Genomic DNA, 24,657 nt, shown 5'->3' with positions numbered 1-24,657 from the left:
TGTGTGTATGTGTGCAGGTGTGTGTGTGTGTGTGTGGTCAGGGGAACATTAACAGGTGTGCAGCACTCCAGCAGCAGTGCCACGCCGGCCACCCAGGTCCTGGTAATGTGTGCGCAGCACCGTGAGCGGCGCGTTCGCCCCCGGGGGAGGAGGGAGGGGGTCAAGGGGTTAGACCAACTCAATCTCATCTCATTTCTTCCAATTCTTCAGCTCATATTGCCCGCCCACACTGGCACACAGAAAAATGAAACACGCCCACATGTAAAGATGCGCCACACACACTGCTCGACTCAGAGCTCCTTTTATAACTGCACAGAGGGTTGGGAAACAGCCAGGAAATGTGAAACAGCCACCTGGGGACCGTGATTGGAGGTAGTGAAACGCTCCGATGAAAATTCTTGTGACAGGTTGATCTGATAGCTCTCACAACGTGTACATATGCATTGTGTGTGTGTGTGTGTATTAGTGTTGTACAGGTTACATGCGATCGTCTTGATCAAACAGTGTCCAGCTTCACACCCAAATCTTTCCCGGCCTCCCTCCTTTTCCGTTGCCACAGCAACCAGACAATCCAACGTGGCTGCCTGCCAACTCGGCCCCATTCTCCTGCTCTCTCCTCTCAGCACTTCCTCTTCTCATGTTCCCCATTACACACCTCATTCCGGTTCCCAATTTGGGTCAGCGCACCTCCGCCTGAGCCCTCCATCCCTGCGCTCCTTCCATACTGCACATTCTGCAATGGAGTCTTCGAAATATATCCTTCTCTTTTTTCTGTATATAGGGGTTAATCTGAGCGAGGCCAGGGACTGGCCAGTGCCTGGGCTGCTGAATTACCATCCTGGATTAGAGTTCATTCTTATTTAGCTTGGATGCCAGAAATAATTACACACCAACAAAATGACTGAAGACAAAGATGTCTGCTTTTGACCTTACCCTATCTGAAAACAGTGCCACTTATTTATTATGGTCATACATGCACAATAAAACGGCAATCCCTCAGGGGTAAACTAAAACATAAAATAAAATATTCCTCATCAGATTATAACTAAAAACATAACATTTACCTTAAATATATAAATATATATAAAAAAGTCAACAGTAACTAACAATTGTCAATATTAACAAAACTAATAAAAGAGTTGACTGTGTCCAGTCCAACAGACATGCTGACAGTGTTACTTGTTGGATCGAGAATGTCTCCGCGAGACTGAGACTGAGAAGAACAATGGACTAGTCCACCACTGACATTTTTATTTTTTTAGTCATTAATTATCTCACCAGTCACCAGTAAGATGAGACTACACAAGTAATATGAACACACCGGAAGCAGAAGAAGAAGAACCCGAAAGCAGAAGAACACACCGGAACACACCGGAAGCAGCAGAAGAAGAATCAGTACTGAACAAAGCAAAACGCTGTTAAATGCTGTAAATGTAACATGTTGTTGAACGATTTAACCTGCTTTTCAACCTGCTAAACATCTGCCTGTGAAAGTGTCTCTTTTCTTCTTCCATTTTTCACCCAGCTTGAAGAACCTCATACTCCTTCAGTGGATAATATTTTAGAAGAACAATGCAGGAAAATGCCCTGTCAGAAGATCAGCCAAGGCAGTGCAAAAATGAAGAGTAACATGCACTAACAGTCTGTTAGCAAATGTTATTTCAGAATTGAAAGTGAAAGTGAAGCGTCATTGTGAAACATTGCAGCACAGCACACGGTGCACACAGCTAAATGTGTCCTCTGCATTTAACCCATTCGAACCGGCAACCTTCAGATTACGGGGCCGCTTCCTTAACCGCTAGGCCACCACTTTCACAGGTAGATTTCACCTACCCATGACCCTATTCTAAACAAGATATATTTCTCTCTCTGTCTGTCTGCAGCTTTCACACACATGTGCCGCACACTCTCTGGTTTTCATTGCTCTGCTTCATCATTCATTTTCAACCTCTCCAACCCCTGACACGCGCCCTCTCATTTTCCGAACATTCCTCTCTTTTCTTTTCACTCACTTCATTCTTTTATCGCTGTCTCTCTCCGTCACTTCATTGTATTCCATCCTGGGATACAGTAAGTGTTGGTAAAAATACCATCCTAGGGCATAAGAATGAAGTGCCCTGAAGTGATAATTAAGAGCAGGAATACACTTGAGGTTGTTCTGTACCTGTGATAATGGAGCTGTGGTCATGGATACGTGGTGAAAGGCCAAAGGTGCCAAATTTTAGCATTTTAGCATTAATATTAATGATGACTATAAATGAAAACACAGCAAGGCAAGCTTACACTACCTCCCAAGACCAAATGTACTAAATCCAAGATTCAGGCTTAAGGATCGTTTGAGCAACAATACCCCAAATGGACATATCAATAAATCAAACAATAAACAAAAACATAGATTTTCTTGACAAATTTCTCACCGTGTTTAAGCAAGACATATAATATGGGAAATGCAAGGCAAGCTTAAAAAGACAATCCACCCCCACTCAATTATCTGCTGCTAGTAAGATATGCATAACATTAAAACAAAATTCTGTATTTTTCTTTTCTAATTATCCAGCCAGGCAAAGAGAAAAGGTAGAGCTCATATGAGTCCAGACCCATTGGAATCTGGTGCCTGAGACGAGGGTCTGAAGTTGTGGCTGGTGGAATGAAAAATGAAGAGCAAAGACATGACATGCAGGATTTCCGTCTGTTGCACTTTGAACATTTCTCCATTTGTCTACACGTTAATGTTTACAGAGTGTGACACCTCATTACAATCCACAAATCGCCCTCTACATCTGAACATGAGTGCAAGTCTGTGACATTTACGCACAGGCACTTGCACTCAGCTGAATAATTGACACGCTTTTCATCAGACGCAGCGGTTTACCGAGAGGAGCAAACTTTTTGATCAAACCTCGGCTACTGATCAGTCAGCACAGGGCTGTGTTTCACTGCCATCGTCACCACACCTCTCTTCGCTCCACTCTTCCTCCATCCCTCCATTCTCCCGCACCCACTCTTCTCTTTATATCCTGCTTCAATTATCTGCTGCTCACGCCCTCAAAGATCTCCCTTTTCCCTGCACACTTCCACTCGCTTTAATCTGCATTCTTGCACATCTCAATTTCTGCCTCATCTCAATTCACATTTTTTTTTTTTTTTTTTACTTTTTCTGCAATGTTTCCACTGCTGTTTTTGGCAGGGAGAGCCTGCTCTCATCTCTTCAGTCTCTATCATCATTCAATCTCTGCTGAAAGATTACGAGTTTCTTTACACTCAGGACCCATTCACCCCCAACGTTGCTTGTGTGGCTTAGTGACAAGAGCCAGTGCTTGCTGCCACAATGGTGTAATTAACATCTTTGCGCCGTTGCGTTACTAGGGGGATTAACCAGATGATGATGAGAAGGAAAATAGAAGCGAACGAACAGGAGTTGCGTGTCACGATTGGCTCATTATGTCTTGAGCAGGATGATGAATTGCATCAGGCATACAAGGGACGACAGTGAAGAAGGATATGTGGCCTCTTCCTCTTTCTTGCTTCCTCTCTCTCTCTGGAGCTCATTGAGTTTGTTTACCTCAGCTTCTTGGATTTATGTGTGTGGCGGAACAGGTTCGGCAGACTGGCGCAGCAGTAAGGCCAGCACACACTCACATGGACTCCTGTTCACCTTCAGAAATGCACCCACTCTCCTCTATGCACTACAAGCTCATGGGATGCCAACGAATTTCAAATAGCATAATCACAAATATCATTACAAGCTTTTTAATGTTTAATGAGACTCACATTTCAACCCAAAACCAGACCAATGCCTGCCTGTGCATGCACACACAGAAGAAATACAATGACGAAAACCTTTTAACAACACACTAACATAGTCCCTGCAATGTTTCGCAGATTATTTGGTGGTTAGTTTCAATTTATTTGGACAGTAGTTCTCTTGCAAAAATATAATATAATCTGCAAGCTGCAAAATTTTTGTTGCGTTATCGCATTATAAGGTTAAAATGCCATTATCAACTGAAGGCATCTGGGAACATGGACCAACTCCATCCATGCACCCAAACAAGCCCACCCATATGTGCATATCAGTCAGAAAACTGCATTACAACGAGCTTCCTTAATGACTTGTTATTAGCTGCCATTTTAATCAGCTCTCATTACCAACAATTTAGAGCGAACGCGACTGCAAATGTGCCAACACCACATTCACATCAACATAATGAATCTAGTCAATCAGTAATTCTTCCACACACCATCAATGATGTTATGGTGATGCTGTCACCATAATCAGACCTCTAATGTCTCTATTCAGCTACAAAATGTGTTTCTCAAAATAAACAGCAAAGCATGATGTAACGATGCAATGAATTCATTAGTATCAAGGCAGAGAATTTGTTCACCAATAACACATCAATGGTCCTATAATAGGCCACATTAATCATTGTTTGTGGGATATGATTGTGAAAATTGCACTGTGCATTGTGATAACTGTTTAAGTAAAGGTAGCGGTGTTGGTTCAATTCGGGCAGAACTACTTTCAGATTCAAAATCTGTTTTATTCTACTACATATCAGTTTGGATGTTCATTTGTTAATACATAATCTTGGTAAGTAATTAATTTAATTAACCATGTGTTTGCGTCATTATTGTCCACTGATTCTTGGGATACAACAGGTCTTTTCCTGTTCTTTGCTCACCTCTGTTGAACTTCTGTTATTTCTTAGGCCAGATGCTTCATGCTGTTATATCTGAACTGCATCTACAACTCTTCTTTTTTGTTTAAGTGAAGTAGTAAGGTCCTCAGGGCAATGGGCCAAACAAGGGGGCTGTCCTTTTCAGGCTCCTACAAGCTAAGTGCCTTGTTCAGTTTCTAGTGGCATTTTATTCTCTTCACAGCCACTCTCTTTATGATGTTTGCAGTAAATCTGGGTTAAAAGCAGGTGGTGTGAATTCTGAAACTGACAAATCATTCAGTCAATACATTTCAGAAGAGCTTCACTTGGTCGAACACATATTCACTGTAGCACATATTAGGATGAAAAATAAAATCTGCTTTGTCCCAGACTTAATTTAGTGAAGAACAGTGGTTGCACTGAGAGTCAAAGAGTCAAAAGAGTGGTTTCTGTTGACCTTAACTCCAGCAGCTGAAGCTTCTTTTTGAGTTATTCCTTTATCCCTGTTAAAAATAAGGTCACTTTCAAGGACATGCACGCTTTATTTATTGACTGGGGGTGCAGCGTTTGTGCTAAAAAAAAAGTCTTGCACTGATGTCTACATTGGCCTTTTGACTTACCGAACTCAGGCAAACAAAGCAGCTGGGCCATATTCAGAACTTCACAGGATTTAGTGTGTCTCTCCCTCTTTGGGCTCCAAAACCAGTAGAAAAAGCTCAGTCCTGTCAATCTGCACTGTTCCGGGACCCATCTGCAGTTTGTTTTATAATCTCATCAATGATTTTCTTTGCAGGATAAAAAGGCATTCAGGGATAAGGATGTGGTTGGTGTGACTTCTTTGGCTTGACGCAAGAAGTTGCCAGAAGTTGCTATAGTAACAGCCAACTCCTTTTGAGTCATGGAATTAATATGGGCTCTGACCTTGAGCTGTGGTTAGTCTCTATTGTGTTTCTGCACTTCCATTATGGAAGTAGATGTAAAACAATGTTCAGCATGTCTTTCAGTAAAATCAAAGAAGTTCATGGTTCTGTGCACAGACCTGTAAGACACCCAGTCAGGTTTTATCAGTCAAGTGACCAGAAAAAAAACTACTGACAAATGATTATGTACCAAAAGATTTGTAGTTAGATTAACTGAAGTATACTTGATTTACAAGAGTAACAAGCAGGTTGGGAGTCTTTAGAAACTGAACAGGGGTCCAGTCACCTTCATAGGAAACCTGCTACTGAGTTGCCATGCAAGCAACAAAACCTTTGGTTTTCATTTACCGTGATATGAGTGAACATGTTGTGTAGAAAGCTTATATATGTAACATGGTTTAAGCATTGAGAAGGACACAATTTTGGTATTTCTATTTGCATTATACCTGAATGTTGATAACTGTATACATACTAACATATTTGTTCTGGCACTTTATGAGACATAATATTAGGGATTGTTTGCTAATGTTCTATTCACTACATCACCATTCAGAATGCTTGAATTAAAGTACAGTTAATATGTCTGCATGTTTGGTTTCATTGAAGTTGTGGTGACATACCCAGTAGAAAAGTGTATTACATGTATTATGTGTACATGTGTATGAAAAGGAGCATAAACGAGGACAAATGGATGATACTGATGATACCTGGGTGTGTGATATATTGAAATGGGCATGTTTAAATCATCCTGAATGAGGAAGCAGGGTACGTGAGAGCTATCAATTATCCCTATGTGTTCCTCTCCATTTTAAAAATACCATTAAACTATTGGGATTCAAAAAAGGTGAAAGTCTTTGTGAAATAGTGCACAATGAAATGTGTCCTCTGCTTTTAACCATCACCCTTGGTAAGCAGTGGGCATCTATGATAGGCTCCCGGGAAGCAGTGTGTGGGGACGGTGCTTTGCAGCCTTCTGATTACGGGTCTATTTCCTTACCCTCTAGGCCACCACTGCCCCAAAACACCCAGGCATTGCCTCCCCATCAGGGGATCAAACCCCAGTCTCCCATATGACAGGTGGGGATACTCCCCACTATACTAACAAGGAGTTCTGGACTTTTAGGGTATTTAGTAACTTAGAGATAGAGATAATTTTTAAACATGAATATTTTTGGTATGTTTCTATAAATCCTACATGACAAAAATGTGGTGACAACAAGCACCATGTCACCAAGTAGTTGCTCCTTATAGCTGCTGAGAAAAAAAAATCTAGATTTTTTTGCGATTACTTCCATTATGTGCATTCTTTTATTTCGAACTGATGTTTACACCTTCCACTGAGTTCCATTCCCACTATACAACACATCTTCAGAGCACCACAACCCTCCCTCAAACGCAGCACACACACACACACACACACACACAGATGACACAGGCATGCAGACACAATGCTTGCAGAGATAAAGAGAACTGGCACAGATACACGCAAACCACACACTCACTGTGTGTAGAGGCACAACACACACTTGCTCTATCTCTTCTTCACCCTCCATTTTTATCTCCCTCTCTAGTTCATCATCCCCCTCCTCTGCACAGAGGTCTCCATTTCTTTTGGAACGAATGCACAGGCTGCCCATCTGTCTGAGCTGATAACCGCCCTCTCTCTTTCTCCGTATCTTTCTCTCTCGCTCTCTCTCTCTCTCTCTCTCTCTCTCTCTCTCTCTCTCTCTATCACCGATCCTCCTCCTGTTCACTGAGGAAACACTTGACTTCCTCTCTGGCAGCACCAACACGTGCAGAGGGCAGGAGAGAGGGAGGTGAGGAGGCAGAGGATCAGAGGGCAAACAGGAAGAAGTAAAAGAGGGGACCCTCAGGAAGCAAAAGAACTGATTTGAAAAGAGAGAAAGAAAGGGAGAGAGACGAGGTCAGGCCTTTGGAGGGAACTGACTGGGCAATAGAATTAGTCTTTCTTCAGCCTGGGTGGGTTTATTAAAAGGGAATTTATGAATATATTACTGGGGAGAGGTACCACAATGAAGAAAAACACATACACAAAAGCAGGCAAAAGGCAATACATACAACTCTGCTCGTCATGTGTGTATTAGTTACACACACACATACACAAACATTAGTAACTCAAGGCTGAAACTGGGGAATTCTATGGTGTACTGTAATAGTCCTGAGTCAGGAGAAAGGGGTCTCTCTAAATATGTTAGCTTGAATTGAATAATATTGCCTCAGACACAGTCTCAGCTAAAAACGAGAGGAGAGAGGGAGAGAATAAAGTTTAGAGGAGTGGGCTCTGAACATTAAATAGACCAGAAAGAGTGAGGGGCAGCAGAGGCATAGGAAATTCCGACAGGGAAAAAAATTTGCAAGGAAAGAAAATTAAACAATTAAACAAACAATTAAACAAACAAACAAACAAACAAACAAACCAAAAAGAGTCCAACAAGAGAAAAAAAATGCCTAGTTTAAAAGAGCAAACTTATCATTTTTAACTACTGTAATGAGAAAAAAACACATGAAACAGTTGATTGGAACCCTTCTCTGTATCGGGAGGGACTAGGAGGATCAATTCCAAGCCCCACATCGCAAGGTGTAATTGGATCCCTCCTAACAACTTCCACTCTCTGTGACCCATACAGGTCCAACGTTGACCTCATGAATGATGATGGTTTTATGGGGAAAGAAGAAGAGCGAAGTGGAACACAGTGAAGGAGTACTGCACCCCAGCTTTGCTCATGCTTGAGGTTAGGGTTTGTCAGACCGGTAAGACTGAACAAGACCCTTTACCCTGAGTTTCTCTAGGGGGACTTTCCCTGTAACTACTGATTGTTATTTGTAAAGGGATAAGACTATCTGATAGATGCCATAAATGTAAATGAAAAGTCTAGTAAGAGTGATTGCATGAAAGATTGAGATAGCAAAAGAAACCAGAGAAAGAGAAAGAAGGAGTGGGAAATATAGTAAACTAACAGAATGGAAAAAGTAGAGTAGAGGGACTGAGATTCCTGTTAGAAATAAATATGTTAGGGAGTCAAAGGAGAGGGACAGAGCGAGGTGGAAATGAACACTGACATATAGGCAGTATAAAGGAGAAACCCCAAGAAAAAATGAGATAAGGAATTATTTTAGGAAAAGGCAAGATTGAAAACGAGAGCTCCCAAAACTAAAAAATAGGAAGTCATGGATGGAGAGAAAAGAGAGAAGGATGAAAACAGGAGTATAAATGGGTAGATGCCAGGAGATGATATGGAAAAATGGGAAGAGGGTTAAGAAAGGGAAAGAAAATAGGACAGAACATGGTGAGGAAATGTAGACTGTTAATGACTATGATGAAGGAGGAAATGTAGCTTGAACTGTAAAAGAAAATTAAGTGTTTAAATCATTTCATAAGCGCAGAACATCTTTTTAAAAATTGAGAATGAACACGAGGGTGAAAATGTAAAGCAGAATCCGCATCAGTAGAAATTAGCAGAAGGGGAGTTTGTGTCAAGGTGGGTTGGTTGGTAGTGTGTCAGTGAAAGACAGAAAAACACAGTGAGAGAGTGAAAGAGAGGCTGCAGTTAGACTGTTACCTGAAGACATGACATGACATTCGGAGCATGTCACTCCAACGAACATTCCCTGCTCGCTATGCAAGGAAAGACATGTCGCGCGCACACAAAAACACACACAAACACACATCTCTATTTAAATAGAAAAGGTCCAGGCATATGTATCAAACCCAAAGCTCACAGGGTGAAAATGTAAGACAATCAAAGAAATGAGAGACTTCTGAGAGGGAGCTGCTGATGTGTTTTAAATAGGAAAAGCTAGGGGATGAACCTGTGCACTGGGCTCATTTTGTACAGATAATTACCTCAGAATACAGTATGGAGTCACGGGAGAGGAGAAAAGGGGGAATGGTTGTAGTTTAAATGCACGCACACAGATTTCTCAACCAAAAGGCCCTACTTCTTCCTTTAATTTGTTTTTTCCTAGAAAGGCTCTCTTTCTCCCTGCATGCAATTCTGTCTGTTTCTTCCCATTCCCCATTCAGTATCACTGCAATGGTGAGCGGCATTAATCATCAAAAACCAGCAGCATTTTAGTGGTGCATGAACTATAAACACATCAACACCCTCACACATACAAACACACCCTGAATCCATGTTTCCCCCTAGCAGCACTTCCTTTAATGACCTTCTCCTTTTTACGCTCTACTCTTTATTGCACACCTTTTGAAGGCAAGAAAGCAATGGGATGCTAAAATGGGTTAGAAAAATATGAGAGGAATAATGAAATTCAAGAGTTCAAGAAACATATAGGGGGATGCAGAGACAAAAAGAGAGACAGAGACCTGGTATTTCCTAGTAATGCTATCAGCACTGATTAACTAAAGCAGGGGAAAAGGGTGAAGGCGGGGTCTGGAATAGAATGCAGTGCAAAGGAGAGACGCTCCGCAGGGGGTGAATATGGGGGGTGGGGGTATAAAGTGTAGCTGGCTGATTGAGGGCACAGGAGACATGGGGTGAAACAGTGAATTAAAGGAGCAGCCCTCACTAAGAGACGTGCCCTCTCGTCTACTGGCCTCCATCCTCTAATCCTGAACAACAGAGATGGAAGAGGCACATAATGAGTAAAGGCTATTCAAATGACAGAGCACATGTGTGTTTATTTGCACTGGCTACCGCCTGTGGTCTTCAGTTATATGATCTGTGTGTGAGAGTGCATGTGGAAACTGTATTATTCATGTATGAACCCTGCCAGAGAAGCTACTGTCCCAAATGACCACCTACCGTGACAAATACTGACAAACACCCATTTTAAACCTTCACCCTGGGACAGTGTGTTCGGGTAAATACATTATTATCCTTGCATGTGTACATTAGAGATTATTTTAGAATGTTTTTTTTTCCTATACTTTAAGCTTTTAGCTTTGCTAAAAATTCTACCTGCAGTTTTTGCTCCCATCTCCCCTTTGAGTGTGTATATGAATAAAGCACATGTTTCCATGTGATGCTGGTTGATATGGTGGGGGGTATATTTTTCTATCTCTTTTCTTTATCTCTTTCAATAGATCAAAACCCCTATAACATAGAACAGTTCTGTCGCTCCTCCCCTCCTCCATCCATCCATCTCCATTTATCCTTAAGCATCCCTTCTCTCAACTTCCCTCAACTGCACACTACTGTAGATGGATAGGAAAATGGAACATCTCTCTCTCCATCACTGTGTTTCCCTCTTTTCCCTCAACCTCTTCCTCATCTCTCTCTCCCTCTCTCTCTCTTTCTCTCTCAGTGACAGAGAACGATCTACAGTCGATACGTCTACGCCACATGTGTCCCAGACTCCATTTAGTAAAGACAGCAGGCCTCTACCAACATTTCACCACTGCCTCTTTATCTCTCTCTCCCTCTCTCTGTCCTCTAACACAGAAATGCTGTAATCTGTGGAGAGAGAGGGGTGGCGCTTGCATTTTAAAGAGCTTTTTAATGGAGGAGACACAGAGAGCAAAATTGAAAAATGAGCCCTTCTCTCTCTCTCTCTTCTCCTCTCTCTTCCTCTCTCACACACACACACAAACTACATTGACCTCCCTGGAGCACTTCAGCTATAACTTATTCATCCAACCCTTGGCTGATTCTGTTTGGCCGTGTATTTTTTAACAGTGCTTTTTTTATTTTCGATTTCTTTTTTTTCTCAAAGATGCTCACTTGTTCAGAGGCGGGATACCTCCCGCTCAAAACACCAATAAAGCTCCTCATGAGGACAAAAACAGGAACAGAAAATGAATGCATAATACAGAGAGAGAATTAGACGGATGTTAATCAGGAGTGGAACTGAAGAAAATGCTGCCGAAGATGAAGACAGCAAACGGTGAAGGTCAAGATGAAGTGGCGGAACGAAATCATTATTTTGGTATGAACAGATGGGCACCTCTTTATTGGGACACAGACCCACATGTCCATATATTATACAGTGCCTCAGGAAGTCAGAGAAGAACATATTTGTGACTATTAAAAACAACATTCCACATTATTGCATAATGAGCTTTATTTTATGCAGTACCTAATTACCTTCCATTAGTAATGCATTAAAACAAATATCTGGGTGCAGCAGCTTTAAGGATGATGGATTTACTTTGGTACTGTATATACTACAAACTACATTGTACATTTTACAAATATATAGTGTTTACATCTATAAGTGGTTATAGAGTGACCTAGAGCTCAAAAACAGGATCTAAAAGAATATTGCAGTCTCGGGGTAATATAAGACTACTTTGCCACCACCCTCCCATCTGTGGGGAAATTAGAGAGTCCTGAGGGACCCTTCCTGGGACTAGATACTCCTGGATCAACTGCTGCTGTAGCTGAAGGGTAGACTACAACAACCAAAAAATGAGGTTATTTTGCATCACGGGACACAAAAATGATGACTTTCTTGTGCATCAAATCTGTCAGGGTTCAATTAACCTGCCAACCACCAAAAAAATCCTACTTCCATATCTACACCAGCCATAAGGAACCAAACCGCTATAAGTGACATGAAAGTGAAAGTGACATGGCCTCTTGACAAACACTGATAATCCAAAATAAATTGATGAATATCATAAGAAAAACATCAGGTTTGACCCTGCAGGTTAAGGACAAGATTTTTCCCTACTTATCTGTGCAGTTTTGCAGCCTGTCCTACCATCTAACACCAACACTCGCCCCAAATTCTATGTCTATCGATATGCGTGTTCAATGATTCATTTCCACAAAGTGATTTTGCCTTAAACTTGGGATTAAGAGAAACAGAAGTTGAGGTGGAGGGAAAGGGAAAGGGAAAGAGGGAGTGAAATTGAAGTCTGCTGAATGGAGAATGAGTTGGTACTGCCATGCTCAGAGTGAAGGGAGCCCCTGATATACTGTTACAGCAGATCTACTTTTCTTGAGGTAGGGAAGAGTACCTCCAGGCGTCCGGTGTCAGGCTGGAAGCCTCGGGCAGGGTCCTCTGTGGTGACACGGCACTGGATGGCACTACCATTGATGCGGATCTTGTCTTGCTTCAGTCCCAGCTCTGGCAGGCTGCGGCCCTCACATATACGAAGCTGAGCGTGAACCAGGTCCACACTGAGAGATTAAAAAATTAAGAGTTTAATATCTTTTTCATATACACATCAATCCTGCATTGCTGTCTATATAGTCCCACAACCATAAATGCTGGATGCTGAGCAAATGCCGAAAGGGGAAAGCATTTTTAACAAAACTGGCTGTAAGACCATCCATAACTGTCATAGAAATTCTGGGGCAATGTTACTTTAATGTATAGATAGAGCCTTGGTTATTTATTTGCTGTGCATCTCAGCAGTCTTTGGAGAGTCCTCAAACTGGGAAAACAGTAAATACGCCCATGAACTTGAGCCAATTCAGGCTTGAGCACTGAAATGAGGCATCAACATTGGATATGAGACCCACTAACAAGGCCTTAGACCTTCAGTGATTGATTAGCCTATGAAAGACAAAGCTGAATAGATAACAGTATCAAAAAAGCAGACCCCAGGACCAATTTTGATTTGAGAAGAATTGCTCCTTTCACCTGTAACAATGAAAAAAATTATGAAACAATGAAAATTTATTTAAACAAACTCATCTGCACCCTTTGAAACCGACCGTGTGTAGTCCACAAACAAACGGCTTAATGTCCGGCGATCTGTATGCACCCCAACCCCAAAACCTCCTCCTAGAGTCTTGGGTCTGAATTCATTCATTTCAGCAGGGCAATTTAGTTCGATTATAGTTTTGCCTCAGGTGTCTGTCTCTGTTGACACTCTTCCCACGCCTTTTCACCTGCCCGTTCTAACAACTGCTCCCAGCTATGATTGGCAGAGAATTCACAGCCAATAACACTATTCTGAGCACACAGGGATACACAATATTCCCAAACACAGCTTCATATAACTAGTGCTCCTGAAAAGACTGGCTATCGCAGAACACATTTTGTTGACAATTTACCATCAAAAACAACTTATCTGCAAGGGTAGTGCAGACTTGAGGTGGAATGTGGGAACAAGGTTGCAGGGTGAACACTCACAAGGTTTACAATTTAGCCTGAATATTTCACCTAACCTGCATTTAGACTTCAAGACGAAACTATTCAAACCCACAAAAGCACATACATTTACATTTACATTTAAGGCATTTATCAGACGCCCTTATCCTGAGTGACTTACAATCAGTAGTTACAGGGACAGTCCCCCTGGAGCAACTTAGGGTTAAGTGTCTTGCTCAGGGACACAATGGTAGTAAGTGGGATTTGAACCTGGGTCTTCTGGTTCATAGGCAAGCGTGTTACCCACTAGGCTAGTCACCCCCTCATCAACAAACCTAATTCGTATTATATAATATTTCAGGCCTCATTAAAAAAATAAATAATAATAATTATGTAAATTAGTGAGCCGCTCTGTGTTTTTGCTTGGATGGCTTCATGGCCATGTTCACTAGCAGCTGAACCATGGACTGTGGACTACTGCTGCTCTCAGTAAAAACTATATCGTCTGTAAACAAATCCAGCTGTTTTTGGTGCCCTCTCTTTTAGATTTAAAAGTCTTTGTGTCAAGCTGTCCTTTTAGTCTTTATTAGTCTTAGTCGTGTCCATACTGATTTTGCTCTACTGTAGTCATGTTCCTTTCTACTATAAGACTGTGCATTTTTGTCATATTAAAGTCAGAATTACTTTAGTCTAGTTTTAGGCAATAAAACAACATTTCCTTTCAGCCAAACCCATTTTCCCATGATTGAAACAACATTATTTTATTATTATATTATTGTTACCTTAAAGATTAAAGAACACTACATCCATTCCAGACACAGTAGATTTGTTCCATGTTTTTCAACCACAGATTGTTTTCTTTTCTATTTGATTGTAAGTAAAGTGCGTTCAAAGATCGCTTTGTAATTTTCTCCCAGCCGCCTGCTCATCCATCAAAAGAATCCTGAAATTGAATTAATGTCCCAAATGCATACTGAGGAAGTGACGTAATCTGTGCGACTGGATGGGAGATACAGGAAACAGATACACTGCATAAAAATAATAACACAATCAAACGTGAGGAAATAACGACTGGTAATAAAGGGCATTTTAGTATAGTTATTATTGTATAAGCCATATTTAATCTTGTTTTTAATTTGTCAACAATATTACAAGATATATTTCTGACAAGGCCTGGACTAGATCCCCTGTCCATTCAAAGTCATGCAAACCTGTCCTTCCTGCTCTGTCCTGTTCCTGCCACTGGTGTGATTATTTCATTATAGTTATCCTCACATGACCAGCATTTACGTTCTGTCTCGACTCGTTTTGACACAACAAAAAGGTTCGTTGGCGAAAGATATCTTGTCATAAATTTCAATGGTGAAAACAATACACTTCCATGTCAAAATCCATCACTATTGTTCTTTTTTTTCTGAACTGACTTCTGCTTTCAGCAACATGTAAATACAGGGAGTGCAGACTTATTAGGCAAGTTGTATTTTTGAGGAATAATTTTATTATTGAACAACAACCATGTTCTCAATGAACCCAAAAAAACTCATTAATATCAAAGCTGAATGTTTTTGGAAGTAGTTTTTAGTTTGTTTTTATTTTTAGCTATTTTAGGGGGATATCTGTGTGTGCAGGTGACTATTACTGTGCATAATTATTAGGCAACTTAACAAAAAACAAATATATACCCATTTCAATTATTTATTTTTACCAGTGAAACCAATATAACATCTCCACATTCACAAATATACATTTCTGACATTCAAAAACAAAACAAAAACAAATCAGCGACCAATATAGCCACCTTTCTTTGCAAGGACACTCAAAAACCTGCCATCCATGGATTCTGTCAGTGTTTTGATCTGTTCACCATCAACATTGCGTGCAGCAGCAACCACAGCCTCCCAGACACTGTTCAGAGAGGTGTACTGTTTTCCCTCCTTGTAAATCTCACATTTGATGATGGACCACAGGTTCTCAATGGGGTTCAGATCAGGTGAACAAGGAGGCCATGTAATGTTATCTACTTTTATACCCTTTCTTGCCAGCCACACTGTGGAGTACTTGGACGCGTGTGATGGAGCATTGTCCTGCATGAAAATCATGTTTTTCTTGAAGGATGCAGACTTCTTCCTGTACCAGAAACTGGCAGTAGGACTGGGAGTTGAGCTTGACTCCATCCTCAACCCGAAAAGGCCCCACAAGCTCATCTTTGATGATACCAGCCCAAACCAGTACTCCACCTCCACCTTGCTGGCGTCTGAGTCGGACTGGAGCTCTCTGCCCTTTACCAATCCAGCCACGGGCCCATCCATCTGGCCCATCAAGACTCACTCTCATTTCATCAGTCCATAAAACCTTAGAAAAATCAGTCTTGAGATATTGGCCCAGGCTTGACGTTTCAGCTTGTGTGTCTTGTTAAGTGGTGGTCGTCTTTCAGCCTTTCTTACCTTGGCCATGTCTCTGAGTATTGCACACCTTGTGCTTTTGGGCACTCCAGTGATGTTGCAGCTCTAAAATATGGCCAAACTGGTGGCAAGTGGCATCTTGGCAGCTGCACGCTTGACTTTTCTCAGTTCATGGGCAGTTATTTTGCGCCTTGGTTTTTCCACACGCTTCTTGCGACCCTGTTGACTATTTTGAATGAAACGCTTGATTGTTCGATGATCACGCTTCAGAAGCTTTGCAATCCCTCTGCAAGATATCTCACTATTTTTGACTTTTCTGAGCCTGTTAAGTCCTTCTTTTGACCCATTTTGCCAAAGGAAAGGAAGTTGCCTAACAATTATGCACACCTGATATAGGGTGTTGATGTCATTAGACCACACCCCTTCTCATTACAGAGATGCACATCACCTAATATGCTTAATTGGTAGTAGGCTTTCGAGCCTATACAGCTTGGAGTAAGACAACATGCGGATGATGTGGACAAAATACTCATTTGCCTAATAATTCTGCACTCCCTGTAATGTCACATTTAACACATGACCAATGACATTTTGCTGTCCACTGATAGCTAAAAGTTATTTTAGTTGTTTTAATTCACCATTTCACTGGCAGGCTACCAAACTCAGACTTCAAACAATTCTATGAGATGTATTCATAATTTACATGCATGGCAATGTGGAAATCCCTGAAAAATTACGGTAAACCACTAAATGCTTCCCAAGAGGTATGGGCACTGCATTCTCATCAAAGCAGAACTCCATTATGAAACTGGAGAGTAACATTAAGACATCACAAGAGGAACAATTATCCATCAGCAAAAATGTAAATAAGTCACCATATTAAAAACTGAGCTTGAGGTGGTATTTGGAGTACAGCATTATTTTTTATTATCCTACAGGAAATGGGACAGCTTACTCTGGTGCTATAAATGAGGATGCAAGCCTGCACAAGGTCTATTTAAAAGGGTGAAGGCATGCTAAAAGGATCCCTGACTTTGAAAGTCCTTGAAATGCAGTAACATCTACACGCAGAGCTGAGTCCAATTAAAGGGACCACAGTGAAAACATTTGTTTCCATAATGAACAATCAATTCCTGTCTGCAGTTGTAGCAAGAGGATGGACCTGATCACATTTTAACACACATTCTCCTTAGTAGGAGCTTTAGAAATTCCTTCCTACAATTTACCAATTTAGGCTTACTAAATGTATCTAACCATTGTGTATAGACTGTGGGAGTAATCTACTGGGCCTACATGCAACTGTTTTTAAATCTAATAAAAATGTTCAGCTCTTATTTGACCCATTTAATGTAATGGATGACCTCCACTGTAGTATTGTTTTAGTGATACAGACTTCAGTATCTCCTTCATGCTGGGGTTGCTCAAAGGAATGTAAATCTTTTTTTCCTAAGACAAAACAATTTAAGTCTGAGGAAATACAGCAGAGCGTGTGTAGAAGGAAAGGGCAGACTTATTCCACAGTTTGAACTCATCTGCAGCATCCACAAAAAGACCTCTCCTTCTGGGAGATGCACATATTAATACCCTAGCGCTTCATCCATCCTGTATTAAGGACAGCAGGTCGGCTGCCTCAGCTTTTGGAGTCCCCAGTGACAGAGTACCTTTCAGCCATATGCAGTCCGAGCTCAGGAATAATTAATCAGCAAATGGTGACTCACATTTATAATTTTTTTTTTAGGCCAGTTCTACAATCCAGTCTTCATATCGGCTAGATGAAGAAGAAAATTAGCCAGGCTGGGCTTCCATCCCACCTGGGAAAACATCTGGTCGAGTATGAATATCACCTGAAGGAACGTGGCCTATCAATTTGTTAAAAAGAGAGTGTGTTGTGGCTCAGGTAAAGTCTAAAAATTATGTTCCTGGTTCTAAATGCAACACAGATGCCACAGGGACTTTCCCCCCCTGTGTCTGTAATTTTGCCACATACAGCACAGACATTAAGATGTATATAGAAACCGGTGTTATCTTATTATCTTAGATCAGTCGTCTTTCCCTATACAAGATTTCTTTGTAGCCTATTAATCAATTTTGTCCTCATTTTCTATAATTCTGGCTTTCGCTTTGTTCAAATGTCAGTGCATTCAGTAGATAGGTAACTTTAAATCTAATCTCTCTGAAGACCCCTCTGAAAAAAGGACCTTCTACTGAGTGTTAAAGGCCAAGGGTACAATTGATTCCAAACTCCATTATAATTATTAACTCTATTATAACTAACAGCAGGGGCAAAGTTCATTATTCAGAGGTGATCCAAAGTACAAGTGAAAGCCCAACTGTGTTTTTGTTGCACTAAGCTAGCTTATTTCTCTTATTAGTTCAAGCTCCAGGCTGAAGATATGAGTTGACAAAGAAACCTGGTAATGCAGAACAGAATATAGATGAAGATTTTTACTTTCATGAAAGTAAAGAAAGTTAAGGTAGGTTTGCAATAAGCTCCCAAAACTTCATTTGTCCTTTTATTCCCGCTGCAGGTGTTTGTCTCACTGACACTTTAGGCCGGCAGTGTACTGCAGCTGCTCTGTCTACCCGTCATTCTACCAGTGTCTTGGACCAACAACAAGAATACATGGAGAATACGTGGAGACAAAAACAGCGTACAGAGAATTACAGGAGGTTGGCAGTAATGTGGAAAAGCCACAAGAAATGATGTTCCCTCTGTAGACACAGATGCTGCCAGATGATGAGAACTGAGGCACATGACACAGCAGCTACACAGCAGCCATTTACATCTATTCACCTCGTCCCAGACAGAGGATTGCACATCAGTCTACCCTTAAGATATATTTTTTGCCTCAATGGCTCATCACACCCAGACTTATTGCACTTTGTCTGTCTATCAATAATGGTCTCTCAGGTGCCATCAGCAAGCACTGACTGTGTCCTGCTCAGTTTGTGCCGCTACATTATTTTAATAGAGACTAATAAAGAGAACTGCTCTACACTGTAATGCACAGTAGTAATGGTGCTGAGAGATTAAAATCCACGCAGTAGCAGTCTCTGTAGTTTTGAGAATGTCAACAGTTGTCACCCACATGTGAAATCTTCTTTATCTTAGTATTCCAGACTTTCGCACTGTTTCGCATTGAGCAGGTTGATCACTGATCAGATCATCTGACATGAAAAGCAATGGGTGATATATATTGCAAAGGTTTGATGGATGGATGAATGGCTGGATGATGACAGTAAGAATCAGTTCATTTCAAAACATGGTCCCTCAAGCCTATGCTAACCTTGCAAAATCCTGAAACTGAAGAAGAATCTAGTTCAAACGGAAACACAGGAGAGTGTTATTCCTGTTATGTTTTGTTTCATATTTTAATGTGTAATTGCTATCAGTTAGACCCTGATTGAATTGTTCCATGGGTTTCAGTGCTGGGGATGGTGCATTAATGTTAATTAAACTGTTGTGCTCATAAAGCTTGATTTTATTGAAGCAAATTCAATTGAGTGAGGGAGCATTGACATTCAGCATGCCCAGAAGCGACAAACATTCACAATAAATAGACAGTGTATATGTATGTATGTGTGTGTGTGTGTGTGTGTGTGTTAGAAAGGGAGGTTTGGGGAAATGTAATAGAAGGAAAGAAAAGGATATTGACAGAGAAACCATTTAAAATCCATTCAGCACAAAGTAAGAAGAAATAAACCAGGTATAAATGAAACAAGACATTACAAAAGACACATCACCTGCCAAGCCAGTCTCTGAAGGAGCCTAAAGAACTTAGATGAGAAAGAACTAAACTAATTAGATTTTTGATTGTTAAACGCTTTGGCAATACAGTCTGATGGCCATGAAGTTTATTGGTTAATAAAGGAAAAGAAAGTGAGACAGAGGAAGGCAAAGGTGGGCGAAAAGAAGGGAAAACATGCTTACAAGCAGGATGAGAAACAGACAGCAGGTGAATTTGTATGTAGGCTGCCAATATAATTCACCATAATGTACAGTCGACTACAAACATAGGTACACAGAAACTGCTAAACAAGCAAACAAGGAGAAATACATAAAGCATTTTTCAGCCACTTATATGAATATGTTTTCTGTGGCATCAGAAGCTAGCACTGCAGATGCAGTCCACCAGTCTCCAGCATTGGTTTTTAACCACTCTTCAATGGAAAATTCTTTCAGCTGCATCATATTTTTTCCCCGGTACTCACTGTTTCAAATCCCCACACAACATTGAAATACGGTTCAAATCTGGACTTGGTCTACTCCAGGGCACTTCATTTTTGAGCCATTCCTTTGTGGATTTGGTAGTGTGCTTTGTATTGTTACCCTTCTGAACATTTCACCTTTGGTTCAACTTCAGCTTTTAGGCAGATGGCCGCACATTTACTTCTGACATGATGGTTAAATCAATGTCTGTAAGATGTTGAGTCCCGGAGGCAAAGCAAACACAAAACATTTCCAGCCCCACAATTTCCATGTTGTATGAGGTTCTTCTCTTGAAAACTATATTATAACATACTGTACCATACTATATTCTACTACTTTTATGATTGATTTGTCTGTACGGAGCACACAGCCTATCTCTCTGATTGCAGGCATTTTTCACAGTAAACAACAGATGCGAGAGTTATCTACAGATCCTGTAACGGTTTTACATTTTGTTCATTTTAGCATGAAATTGTGTGGCTGGGTCTGCTGGGATGACCAGTGTCAGACAAATGACACCATTTGAAATCAACGCCAGTGGAATGATTTATGGGTTGCTGTCTTTATGCGACTACATATGGCAACTTCAGTGCCTACCTTTGGTTTTCTGCCATAAAGCCATTTTTAGAAACTCATAATCAGCAAGTCAATGTAAGTGCCAGAAATCCCCCTGTAGCACAGGCTCCTATCCTGAGTACCTGGGGGAGAAAAATAATGCTCAGTTTTGTTCTACCCAAACTCCCAGCACACCTGAAGACCACCTCTGTCCACAAACCATCAGCTCAGTGTTCGGTGTGGCAGGTTGCTGCTCTCCATTGTGCTGATCTGCTTTAGTAGTAAGTCCAGTGTAATCCTCAAGTCACAAGTCTACTTCCCAAAATGTCTGAACACTGATATAATTTGTGCTCCATGTACCGAAGGATAATTATAAAAACCTACATACTGGAAGAAGTTTGATAAAACTGTTAAACAATAAATAGTTTGGGGCATGTAATAATGCCTAGTAGATAATAACTTATTTACATACATGATCTTCTATCAAGTGAATAGGTTCAGGCACTGGTTTATTAGGCCCAGATTTGCATGTACCATCAGTTATTATCAAATTGACAATAAAGTATTTATTAATACTTTAATAATCCAAGCACATCTGGAAGATGTAGGTCCTTGGTTGAGTCAGCGACTCAGCTGTTCAGAAATCTAGGGGAAATTTGTCCCGCAGTCTTCCGCAACACAGAACAGTCTAGGTGCATGTCGCAGTAGACCTCTGGATGTGAAAAATACACCAAAGTTATGCAGCATGACAGATGGCAGATTGAAGGTACACCCTTTGTTAAAAAAAAAAAAAAAGAAACAAGTAGGAAGGACACACCTGCCAGCAATGACCCAACACAGCTGTCCCTCACTGGCTGTGGTCCAGGCCACCACAAAAGCCAGCCCTCGCAGAAGCTGAGCTACCTCTGGGCAAGCCCTGATACAATGTACAGTATATGGCAGCAGTCGAGTAAGCCAACGGCATCCATTGAGGATATCACAACACCTGATGCCACTAATGAGCTTGCTGTCTTAACGAGATGAGGGACCTACTAGAGAAATCGCGAGCTGCGCGGCAGCGCCAGACTGGACACCACCGGGGGCAAAATCTACCTTGCAGGCGGAATACAGTATTACAAGGCTGTCACTCCAAATCAGCCGGAGAGTCAGTGTTAAATAAGGTGTGGCAGAATATGTTTAGAGAAGAAGGATACAGAGAATTTTCCAAAAGAAAAATAATTGTAAGCCCAAGACACATGAAACTGAAGTGATTGTCATTGTGATATGCAGCACAGCACACGGTGACACAACGAAATGTGTCCTCTGCTTTGAACCATCACTCTGGTGAGCAGTGGGCAGCCATGACTCAGGGAGCAGTGTGGGGGGACAATGCTTTGATCGATGGCACCTCAGTGGCACCTTGGCAGATCGGGATTCGAACTGGAAACCTTCTGATTATGGGGCCACTTCCTAAACCGCTAGGCCACCACTGCTCCCAGTGCAAAAAATGTCAATTTGCGAAAAAGTAAAAATGCCTTAAATTTTGTCTGCTGTATATCACCTGCTGTCCATTTTACCATGATTCTCAGTGTAAAACTCAATTTTTTAACTCTTTAATGGTATTACTATAGATCTATCTGCCAGTTACTGTTATGGCTTGATGGCCCAAAAACAGTACCTGATACAGACAGACAAAGAAATGATTAGAGAGTAATGTGATGCAATGACTCGGCAACCTGGATCAAAGGATGAACGAGGGATACTGTGCAATACCTGCTGGACACAGGCTCTCAGAAAGACCTGCACACACACAAACACACACAGACTGACCATATGCTTTAACATTATCTGGGAAAAGAAACTTGGACCAGTGTTCTTGGAAGACTCCCTTTGACGCAAACGTGATTAGGCTATTAAGCAGTGCCACTCAGGTTGCCTCCAGACCCAGTTCCTAAAAATACAGACAAATAGGGTTTCAACTGGGAATAAAAAGAAACGCACAAAGAAACAGAAGCTACTGTTGAATTTCAATGACAGCCTACTGCAAAATCTATAAAGGCCAAATATAACGACTTCCCTAGAAAGTAACCAGAGTCTGTGAAATCACCAAGATTACACAAACTGTCTGACATGAAGGCTTTTAGGAAGATCGGGCAGGTTTGGCAGTTCTTCTGCATGCAGCTCAAGTTGCTGATGTTACACATCTGAACCCTCTGGGAGGACCACTAATGATTATTCAGAGTTCAGAAGCTTCCTTTTCCCATCTTTTAACAAAACACACATACTTACACTAAATACATTAAAATGTAATTAAAGTATTACTTTCAGTTGGATTTGTGCTTTCAGTTGTCTGCTATGACAATCCACAGGGAAAATGGAAGAGCCTGGATTTATCTCTGAAAGGAAGCCATTTTGAAAGGAAACATTATACACTGTGTGTAGAGGGTGTATTTTTTGGTGCATTGTGGCCTGTCTCCCACAACCTCCCCCTTTTGATCTTCACGGAATTGCGATAAGCTACACAAAACAATATTTGTCTGTGTTTTGAAATCTATTTTAGCACAACAGGTAGTTTGTATGAGCATGTGTAGCCTCATGGGATTTTGTGAGTGTGTGTGTGTTTGTGTGAATTTCACTTCTACAGGGGCAAAATGAACCCAGATTAAAGTGTAAAATGAATTTTTGATGAGTTGATCTTTTAACACAGCCACTTTGAAAGAAACGTGCTGCACAAAAAGTTGATATTTGCCAACAGTGAGACAGGAGAGAGGAAGGGGAGAGAGAAAGATGTGTGTGGGGGAAGGGAGGTTTAGACAATAATACATCGGACAGAGTGAGTGGCTATAAAGTGTTAAGCACATTCACATGCTTGCTGTGTGTTATATGTCTGGGCTGGCCCATTCTGTAATTGCGTTAGTATGCAGCCTGCAGAGACCTGACACTGTGACATATCCATAAGCTCTCAAGCTCTGACAAATTTATGCATGTGGGGTAGGTGGGGTGCATGCCTTCACTGCAACACGAGCCACATACTCATACAATGGTGTTGTACTTATTTTCATTTAAAAAATGGTGCAGATTCACACACACACACAGCGTGCTTTCGTTCCCTCCTGCCCTCCCTCCTCTGCTTGGCATCAATTTTCTATTCGGAAATAGCAAATTCTTAATTAAATTCTGCCTCAGTTGTTTAGAGGGGGAATGGGAGAAAGAGGAGTGAGAAGGGGAGTGAAGAAGAGAAAAGGGGTGGAATAGAAAATGTCTGCTGGAGCCAGGGAGAGACAAACAGACACAAAAACAATGAGAGAAAGGGAGGGAGAGCATTCAACAGAGAAACAGAGTGAGAGGGAAAGATAGCAGACCTGCAGTGATGCAGAAGAATACATGGGTTGTATTGTGTGACCGTGTGTGTGTGTGTGTGTGGTATTTTGTTTCTTCATTTTTGCCATTATTTCTCTGTGACAGTTGGTAAAAAGCCCTCACTGCAAAATAAGTTTCCAGGAACTGATAACGCTCTGTACGTATCTCATTACCTGCCCAAAACGCTGCTGTTGGATGGTGCTGCTCTCAAAAGCAACAAAAGGGCGAGAACAACACAGCAGCTGCTTTGGGCAACTCTCCCACCTTGTGGCTGCTCATGTCTGCAGGAGATACTGGCAGTGACCCTCTAACCTGGTCTGCGGCAAGAGCTGACCTTTCAGTAGAACAAACGGCACTCTGGGGTCCGCTTCTCACACAATGCACACAAATACGCACAAAGTGGCACGGGCAGACGAAAGCAATTAAGCCAAAGGAATTGAATTGTTAATGACCCTGGTCCATTTTACACACAGAAATGCACCCGGTTTAGACATGACCGGGCCCTGTGATTTAAACAGATGTGGTGATTGTAAGACAGCATCGCA

The 24,657-nt window shown here is 41.3% G+C and overlaps 1 protein-coding gene across 1 annotated transcript in view; it reads right to left on the bottom strand.

Moving 5' to 3' along the window:
- pcxb (pyruvate carboxylase b) overlaps positions 1–24,657 on the bottom strand; it is a 126,312-nt gene that overhangs the window by 61,703 nt on the left and 39,952 nt on the right. Inside the window, exon 9 of the mRNA XM_028963971.1 lies at positions 12,525–12,687. Coding sequence (XP_028819804.1) covers positions 12,525–12,687 — 163 coding nt within the window. The remainder of the gene's footprint in view (positions 1–12,524; positions 12,688–24,657) is intronic.

The sequence above is a fragment of the Denticeps clupeoides genome, chromosome 1 (assembly GCF_900700375.1).
Source record: "Denticeps clupeoides chromosome 1, fDenClu1.1, whole genome shotgun sequence".
NCBI lineage: Eukaryota > Metazoa > Chordata > Actinopteri > Clupeiformes > Denticipitidae > Denticeps > Denticeps clupeoides.
Note: the sequence above shows the minus strand (reverse complement) of the source record. Positions and strands in the feature narration are given on the sequence as shown.